Raw genomic sequence first — 9,574 nt, 5'->3', positions numbered from 1 at the left:
ACGGGAGAATGAGGGAGGATGGTTGCACCAGATGACGTGGGAGCAAGGATGGCGATGACAGCCCAAGCCACGGGGCAGCGCAGCAGCGGCGTTACGTGGAATGCAGTTATTCTTAGCAGCGAAGGAAGGGATGAGCGGTGTCTGATCGCGACCAGAAAGAGTGCGGAGGCACACGAGTATGGGGATGGGGTAGGAAAGTGAATTGTTGAAGTTAATCGCCAGCGGGATAAGATAGGCTGATTGCGATGTTCCCCTGAAACCCCATCGGATCTAATAATGAGCTCAAGCTCTACTCCTTTTAGTTAAGCCGATGGTCCGTTGGCAGCCTGACGCCTGGGGCACCCGGTGGCTGGTGCTGCCCCTGTGGCTAGTGACAACTGGGGTGGCTGGGGTGCACGTGGCTGAGCCTCCGCCTTTCCTATTACGGACAGAAGACGGGCTGGCGACGTCGGCTTCTCGCTCATCCACTCTCTCTCCATCTTCTCTCCCCGTGCCTCTACGGTGGTCGATGCTGGTCTCAGTTGATTGATATGGCCCTTTTGTAATACTCCTACTTCACGTTCCATCTATGCTTCTCCGCTCTCTTTTTACCTTAGCTATACCACCACTCAACGGACACGTCTCCAGTCGCCTCCTTATCGATTAGATCGACTCCGTGGAATCTCACGTCGCGCATTCGTTCTGCATTCGGCTATACCCCTGTACATCTTCGCCTGCATTGCGACCGGCCCCGACTTATCTCTCTTTCGCCTAATCTTCGTTGATCCTGCATCCACCTACACAATGACCGGTCCGTCCATTCAAGATCGTACCGGCGAGTTTCACGCCATTCTGGGCCAGGCCCAGAAGCGCATGGCTGCCAACAAAGCCAGTTCACAGCGCCAGGCTCTTCTGACAGATGCGCAGCGGAAACAAGCAAACGGTTCCGCAGATGGGCAGGGTGGCAAACGACGGTCGGAATTTGCCCGGAGGGCTGTGGAGATTGGACGAGGCATTACCGCGACGACTGCGAAGCTGCAGAGACTGGCCGAATGTGAGTGACGTTGGACGGTCAGATGAATGGCGCTAATACCATCCCCAGTGGCCAAGCGAAAGACGCTCTTCGACGACAGACCGGTTGAGATCTCCGAGTTGACGTTTGTGATCAAACAAGATCTCGCCTCGTTGAATCAGCAAATCGCCTCGTTGCAAGCGCTTACACTTTCACAACACCCTAAGAGCAATCGATCGAAGGCGGACCAGGAAGGAGAGCATAATGACAATGTATGTTGCGACAAATATAAGAAAAAAACGAAGCTAACTGGATCAGGTGGTTGTCATGCTACAAGGAAAGTTGGCAGATGTGGGAGCAAACTTCAAAGATGTCCTTGAAGTGCGCACAAAGAACATTCAGGCTTCGCGATCCAGAACCGAAAACTTTGTCTCCTCGGTATCCTCAAAGACACACTCCGCTCTCGATACGCAGCGCTCCGATTCCCCGCTCTACAACACATCCGGACGGCGGACGCCCCAGCCGGGCGGTGCTTCGGATTTACTGACCCTGGAACCCTCGAACCCGTCTCCGCTCGGCCGCCCCTCCATGCACTCGGATCAGCAACTACTGGTCATGGAGGAGGCCCAGACGAGCAACGCCTATATCCAAGGACGTGGCGAGGCCATTGACGCCATTGAACGCACAATCAGCGAGCTTGGTGGTATCTTCGGTCAGCTTGCGCAGATGGTCAGCGAGCAGTCCGACATGATCCAGCGGATAGACGCCAACACGGAAGACGTGGTGGACAACGTGCAAGGAGCGCACCGCGAGTTACTGAAGTACTGGACGCGGGTATCCGGGAACCGGTGGCTCATCGCCAAGATGTTTGGCGTTCTAATGGTAAGACTGTTGCCGCAAGTTGTTGGTCGAATGGCAGCTAACTTTTGCAGATCTTCTTCCTTCTCTGGGTGTTGATATCGGGATAGATGCACCCTTCTTTTCTACTATAATGTATTAATACTGGTTCGTGTTCGTCCTGCTGTGCTGAACGAATAATGCAACCGTTTCTGTCGCTTAGCCTTGCATTCTTTGTCTGCTACCTTGCTTTGGCCGTGGCTAGATCTGATGATCGATCTTCTACTATTTACTTTATGTGCTTCGGATGGCCTGATGTGAATATGGTCCATGATTGACTAGATCAATTTATCATTTCTTTGAGTTAATTCCTTGTCAACATATTCATTGGCTGTTAAGCCGATTCAATATGCTTTGGTACAGATGAAGCGGAAGACTGCCAGTGCATTCCAATGCTATATTCAATCCCAAAAGAATCATCTATTCACCTAGTCTATAGTATATATAAAGCTCCTCTTCCTTCGCTTCTCCAGTTTTCTCTTCTTCAACTATTTCATTCTCATCACCTCCAAGCAAACTGCACCTGTATCCCTAAAGGATATAAGATCAAGCAATGCTCTTTAAGACTGCTGGCTCCCGACTTTGCGATTATCCTAGCAAATACTATATCCAAATTCTAGTATCTCATCCGCTTGATACAACGGATACTAGCCATCCCAACTCATATACTAGTAGTCTTTAGAAAAGACAGCATTCCCCAAACACAACGTTGAGACCAGAAATTATCTTCTACATACTTTCCGTATCCCGTGCCGCTTTCTACATCTAGCCCACATGACACCGGCCAGCCCGTCAAAAGCCCTTAGTACTTGATGGTTAATCGATATACAAGGCAAAGGGGATTTACTACCGCTGGTAACCACCTAGAGGCATACAAAAATGGGCGTCAATCCCCAGAGGTGATATTCACAGTACCTTGCGATCCTGGATATAACAACACCCGGAGAAATTGAAACAGCGTCTGGATACAAAGGCCATATCCCGAACAAACAGATCACCAGAAATATCTGGAAGTAGTGGCTGGAGGGACACTGTAAATAATCCCCGAAGCCGCGGTCGAGGTATTGATCACGCATATCTACAATGATATGACTACGTCGATGGCTGAGGTCATATTCTGTACCTTCGGAGAGAATATCGAAGATCCCATCTTCACTTTCGTCGATTCAAACTTTTGGGCTGATGGCGACAAAGATAGTTGAGGAAGTCTTCTATGGGCGCATTGTCGAGCCGTTGAAGCAACCCTTGTCAATCAAGTAGTCAACATCTCTAGGGTGAGCCAAGATCCATGGCACCAGACTGGTAGATGCAAAACTAACTCGGTCGATAGATTCTGCAGCTCACTAGCCCAGACGTCGATGATCTAGATGCAGGGCTCTATCACAAGCTCACACGTCTAAGCCCACCAGATCGATGCTCTTCATTATTCGGGTGTGGCGAGGTTATTTAGCCAAGCCATTTAAGCAACAGCCAAAGCACCATCTACTCTCGCCATCATCATCATCACATACCACACTGGCTAAGAACCAGCCATGCTGAAACCAATCGCGTTTTCGTTGAGGCGGGTACCTAGGTAGTATAACCCAGATGATACCCTACGAACTTCAGAACGAGCACTCCGTTGATCCAACAACATGTTTATTGTCGGGGTGGAAGGCTGGCCGTGATATAGCCTCTGCTCCCCCATTTCCTTGACTAAAAGATAGCCCTAGTGGCCAATGATGGCAGTGCAGCGAATGCTCGGTATCCTGGAAAGGACTATTACACGACGTTCATAAAAAGTCTGAATGACAACGCAGAGAACAGGGTATATCTAGTTGGCAACCATATATCAGCTGTGGAGTCTGCCCCTTGAAATAACGGCATTATGCCTGTTCACGAAGAGTAAGTCGCTGGCTACAATGAGCAGTGCAGCACCAGAAAGGACGTGTTGTCGAAAACGACAGAAGAATTATCGATAGAAACATGAACCAGCTATCTGTACATCAGGTTGGAAGCACGCAACCTCAACGGCGAGAGAAGATCCGTGGTGTATGGATATGTGCTCAAAGATATTGCGGTCAAGGAGGAACATGGGCTCTTTTGATAGGCCGTGGAGCAGACGGTCCGCAAGTGCAAGGAAGCACCGCCCCTGAGCTAACAGGGAGAGTAGCGGTGAACCAGATTACCTATGCATACAGTCTGCGTGCAGCAGCCGATTAGGCATCTCTAGATTGGAATTCTCGAATCTAAGAAACACCGGAGGCCGTTCTCTGCTTTCCGTCCTCGTGGAGCCCTTAAGCATGCATGGGAGTGAGAACACTCCCAACCAAATAGCAGGTCGACATTACTAGTCACCTATTCGACATGCCTCGCTAGTCAGTTTCAGTTCTAAGAAGGCTATACGGCGCAGAATGTGGATCTCATGGTTCATAATATCTCGTCTTCTAAAGGCCCCGATTCTGTCGGGGTGTACCCGGGGCGTGGAAAACCGTTTCCGCTTGCGGGTCGGCATTTTTTTGCTGAATATTGCAGCTGGAATGATATTACAATAGATACAGGAAGTGCCACAGTGCTATGAACCACGGACCAGGACTCGCCCACTCGACCAAACCTTCAGCCTGACGATGACCGTTATGCTATAGCTGTGGCCGAAACTCATCCGCCTCGCATGTTACTGTTCGCCCTTTTTAAAGTTGAAAAGAGGCTAGCCTTCTATCCCATCTGAGCTCGCAGCTGCGTATGAACTCAAAAATCATATATCGGACTGTTAGTTGGTCTTGAACCAGCCCTAAGAAGATTCTGTGTCTTGGAAGGCCGAAGTAGACCTCGAGTATCGTCCTTTGAATATTGTTAATGCTGAGGAATATCGGTATCATTGCCTACGACGAAGATACCTGGTAACCGTGCGCGGGAAATACAGAATCCACCCGTCGAAAGGCCCCTGCCCAAAGGAAAGACAAACATGACATCGTGCGGTGGTCTGATTCAAAAAGTAGTGCAATCCATAAGGTACCGTGGTGGACGAAGTTAAAGGCGATTCATTGATTCAACGAGACAACGATGAATCGGGGGCACCAAGTTTCACTCCACTTAAGAGACACCAAAATTTTAGCCGTCGCCCTGAGTCTGGGCCATCGTGTTGTTGTGGCTTGCCGGTGGCCTCGGGCAGAGGGCCCTGGAAGCAGCAGAAAGTGATGAGAAACCGACGACGCCGTGATGGAGGACGACGTGCGCGCCATCAAAAGCGCTTCTGCTGCAAAAAAGCGCACCTAGCGCTTGGGGTGAATGGGTGGGATTCGGCTCAATACTATACATGCCCATCATATGATCTGGTAGTATGACGACGTTAAACTTCCTGATCATGATCGGAGAGACAGCCCTCTATGAGGACCGAAGTCTTTAGTGACTCGGCGGCAGGTGATGTCTCACGCTTTTTTACATCCCTGATGCAGATGGGCCTTCCTCACTGGCTGGCATCTGCCAATTATGATCGTCGGTATGATTGTGGCAGTTACGTCGAGATATATACGAGACATTGCTTCTGTAGTAAGCAAATACACAGAGTACACTGCGGGACTCCACCCTGTGGTGGTTGCATCAGGCATGATATCTGGCGCTGCCGAAATGCAGATTTATCTACTGACATGGAAGCCCTAACGACAAAACAGCACGAGGTGATCTACAGAGGCCTGATTGTTTGGCTAGTACCAGCTGAGCTGGATAATCCAGTAAAGTACACCGAGACTTCATTGGAAGTAGCGGAGGAGAATACCTTCAGTGGCTACCCAGGAGAACAACGTACACGTACGACCAATCCTCGGGCCTCCTATTTCGATCCAGTCAAACACTCGAGAAGTCCCTCTGGGGCAATTGTTTCGATGTTGTGTTCTGCTTTAGCAATACTGGATACCGCTGCAACCAAAGATCAGCATATCGATAGTCTTGAACTTACACCGAATCTTATCTTGATCTTGAATGAAGGATAAAGAGAGCACTTCCACTAAGAAACACGTGTGTCAAGCGAATCGACAATACACACTAGTTCTTTGCGCTATGTCATCCGAAGACACTCGGCAGACTTTAATTGCCCGGATCAATCGTACCACATTTGAGCGTGTCACAAGAGCCGCAATGGCGTACTACCTGTGTGCAGATTTACACTCTGCTTTGGCAGTCAATCGAGATTGTACCTATCAGCTACAACACTGCAGTGCACAAGCGCCACGAAAAGCATTTGAGCCCGACTGCGAGCATTGCAGTAACGATGTCCGTGCGGATACAAACGATGACTGTCTGCACCCGGACGGTGTCGGGGTTCCGACAATGACGCTCAACTACTATCGCCCATGGCGGCTTCGTCCTCTATCGTACGGATCTTTCCGGTGGTGCTTCAAAGATGAACTGTGCCGGGCTCGACGGGGTGTATATCCTCCTCCCATATACAGTAGTCATCAAGCGCGTCTTGTCTTTTGTCTGGTCTTAGATTCTCTCAAATTTACGTCTACATTATGCACCAAGAGGGCCGGACCGGCAAACCTTGCACCATCTATCGGCTGTATTATTCTCCCTTTGTCGAAAGGCACTTAGTAACTACAACGATCCCTTGCCCCCATCTCACAGAATTATAGTACATTTCTGTCGAGAATGCGACGTTCCTTGCGCCGGTGGCCCCCGGCACCCCCCCCCTCCCCCCGCGAAGACCCGTGCCGCTTTGCGCAGAGAGGCGCTAAAGACAAAGAAGAAGAAGAAGGCGCAGAAGAAGAAGCTTGTAGAGGGCCGGGCCACGGCCAAAGAGTTGGTAAGCAATGAACTGTTTGCTTCTCCTACATTGGGCAAAGAAAGCACAGGGACTGACTTACGGATGGCTATTCCAGCTCGAGGAGGCCGAGCGCCTAGAGAAGGCGGCGGCGGCCAAGGAGGAAGAGGCGAGGAGGAAGCGAACACAAAAATCCATTCCGGATAGCAGGTCAGAGAGTTATGACTTGACAGCCCCATTCTGGAAGTACGTCCCGGACGGTGGGAGAGAAAGCTATGTATCGGGGCCATTTGTACCTCCTCAAATAGGATGTACTAGTCACTCATCAAATAATTCAGACCAGGAACAAGTGTGGGGTTTGTGGTACGCGTGGGCATGATGCCCAAAGCTGTCGGTTTTACAACGGCCCTGGAGCTATGGTAAGTAGTTCTTCTACTTGAAGCCTCGGTATATTCATCTAGAAAGTTAAACTGACGATCTATAGGGTGCCAGATGGTCTAGTGTTGGCTTTAAAATATAGTAAAGACAGTACTATCAGACTAACTACGATTATAAACTGCTCGGAGAAAAGCGGCACTGCAGCGGTCTAAGCCCTAGAACGTCGTTGTTGTATCAGCGGGGATGCAGTTTATGACACCCATCTAAAATCTATATATTGAATACCGCTGGAGTCACTGTTACTTATTGGTTCACTAAATACCAGCAGTGGAATAGGGACTCTTTTGCGGATCCTGCGCGCAGTTCAGGCTAGAAAATCATCAAGATCAAAGAATACACTGAAGACTATCTACACCAGAGGCTGGAAGAAAACCATGGCATTCCTGTCTGGCTAGTATTCAAGCAGCCAATGAGAAGGTATTCCTTAAGCCAGAAATGGGACACGCCTTGGCAAGCTTGCGCAGGGAGACTGACTACGCTCCCAGACTGTTAAGCATGACTGAAATACTTTCGTGAAATACCACGCTCGTTTACTCGAAACCCGAACCACCGCGGCTCAATAGATGTGAAAGTACCAACAAGCCCAAATTAACTGGAAATACGAGTTACTCCGCAGACTGAGTAGGTTTGGGTGTTGCCAACAAAACGCTATATTCTGACGTCATCTAGGGCATATATAGGAGTACCAAAGCTCTATTAACGCGCCCTATGATATGTTGACTTGCCATTAGAATCCCGCAGTTGAAGGCGGCCTCATATTCAGCGATAACCAGGAGTCAAAGAGGTAGACACCACTTGCTACATACTCGTCTTAACACAGCACTTACGGCCGTGTTATCCTATCTTGACGAGGTGTTTACCAGTCCCCACTAGCACCTCTGGCCTAGTCAGCAAGTCACAACGTCTCAACAACCCAGGGCCCAAGTCATCCCAAAGCGAGAAAGCAAAAGGAATGACCTGCCCATCCGGCGTGGTGTCCACCAGGGTGAAAGAGTCAACCCGTCGGTACCGAAGTGCATTGAGCCTTATGATCTTCTACTGCCACAAGGCCACAATCGTGAATGTTCCGCTGAAGGAACCGGTCATAGACTCAGCCAAGGAGCTCAGGGCGCGGTTGAACCATCTAGATCTCACAGGAATACGAGGTTGACAACCATATCCTGGGACAGAGCCATAAGCAACTCCGGCAATATATCGTCTCTATGTCCCGTGGCACGAATCTATCGCAAGAACGGGTTCCTTGTCCGAGTCTGCTTCTCCGAAAACCAGTTGAGTGACGAGGAAAGAATACCATACACATAGCAAAGCTCAATAGCGAGTGCTTCTATCGTGTCCCGGCTACGATTTCAATAAGATGGAAACCCTGCGCCAGTGCATATGATACTGAAACCGGCAATTTTGGCCTGCTTTGTATCGGCCTACTGGGGGTCCTCGGACCCAAGACCTCAGTAGCTGGTCAGTTAACGGTACTCAATGATGCCATGGATGGTTCAACTTATGTCATTTCGTGCTGAAGTCAACGATGAAATAGCTGAAACCAGCCTGTATTGCCCCTCGGGCAATTAGTGGCCTCTGATCGTCTCGGGTTTCACGCGCGAGTTTCTACCAGAACTGCGAAAGATGACTTCTGCATATGCCACCGGAAGGAAACAAGAACAAGGTAGCCAGAGGAAGCATACCAACACTTGAATATTCTAGTCTCAGAGGCTCTGGCAAATTGGGGGGGAAAGCTATTCAGGTGAAGAGAAAGAACCGTAGAAAGTCATTTGACACCTGAAGGGATCTGTCCCAGAAGAAACGGGCGAATGCTGCCGATTCTAATTATGTTCATCTCGATGACAATTGATAGGCTGACTATCTAGGTGCCCGGAGTGGAACGATACTGCTTGGACTGATGGGAATGAAACGATACGGTCATTATGACAACGACATCAGGAGAGATTTGAAGAAACCACGGATCTCCACCATGAATCTTCTATTAACGTACTAGCATGCGAACAATCTCAAATGGGAAGAGATACGGCCTCTGCGGATCTAAAATGAGATTTGAGCCTGCTACAATAAAGTACATTCCAGTACGGGATCTACGGAATTGACGGCCGGCTTTTATCCATCCCACATGCAGTTACTGTCTTTACACAGCCCTGGTCTCATTCCCCTGACCAACTAAGAATAGAATGCTAGCAAAAAGTTACCGCCTCTCAGCATCCGGCGTATGACGCGATCATACCAGTCCAAATCTAAACGATGGTACCAACGCAGACCAAGACACCTTGTTTATCACATATACTGTTGAGCGGCCTGTTAGCCTCGGCGACTTCAGAACAGTCTTGGAGTTTCCCCTGTTAGTTTGCGGTAATGTCCCAAACTGCTTAGAATCCACAACCACCAAGCTAGGGCACTTTCATAACAACCGCCATGTTGCACTGTCCAACTGGCAAACACTCCATCTGAACTCTGACGAGACAGAAATGGATATCTGTTCTACTAGCCACGAATGCCTGACATGC

The 9,574-nt window shown here is 49.4% G+C and overlaps 2 protein-coding genes across 2 annotated transcripts; both read left to right on the top strand.

Moving 5' to 3' along the window:
- Nucleotides 1-783: 783 nt before the first annotated feature.
- Nucleotides 784-1,959, top strand: ASPBRDRAFT_26159 (t-SNARE syntaxin; the record flags this gene model as incomplete). The annotated part of the gene is made up of 4 exons (XM_067622239.1): nucleotides 784-1,033; nucleotides 1,082-1,263; nucleotides 1,310-1,873; nucleotides 1,924-1,959. 4 exons carry the CDS (start codon nucleotides 784-786, stop codon nucleotides 1,957-1,959), a joined length of 1,032 nt encoding a protein of 343 aa, XP_067482838.1.
- A 3,964-nt stretch (nucleotides 1,960-5,923) lies between these two features.
- Nucleotides 5,924-7,216, top strand: ASPBRDRAFT_26158 (uncharacterized protein; the record flags this gene model as incomplete). The annotated part of the gene is made up of 5 exons (XM_067622238.1): nucleotides 5,924-6,237; nucleotides 6,458-6,668; nucleotides 6,745-6,872; nucleotides 6,965-7,045; nucleotides 7,111-7,216. 5 exons carry the CDS (start codon nucleotides 5,924-5,926, stop codon nucleotides 7,214-7,216), a joined length of 840 nt encoding a protein of 279 aa, XP_067482837.1.
- Between the last annotated feature and the right edge of the window lie 2,358 nt (nucleotides 7,217-9,574).

The sequence above is a fragment of the Aspergillus brasiliensis genome (genome assembly GCF_001889945.1).
Source record: "Aspergillus brasiliensis CBS 101740 unplaced genomic scaffold ASPBRscaffold_2, whole genome shotgun sequence".
NCBI classification, from domain to species: Eukaryota; Fungi; Ascomycota; class Eurotiomycetes; order Eurotiales; family Aspergillaceae; genus Aspergillus; species Aspergillus brasiliensis.
This window is presented reverse-complemented; position numbering and strand designations above follow the sequence as displayed.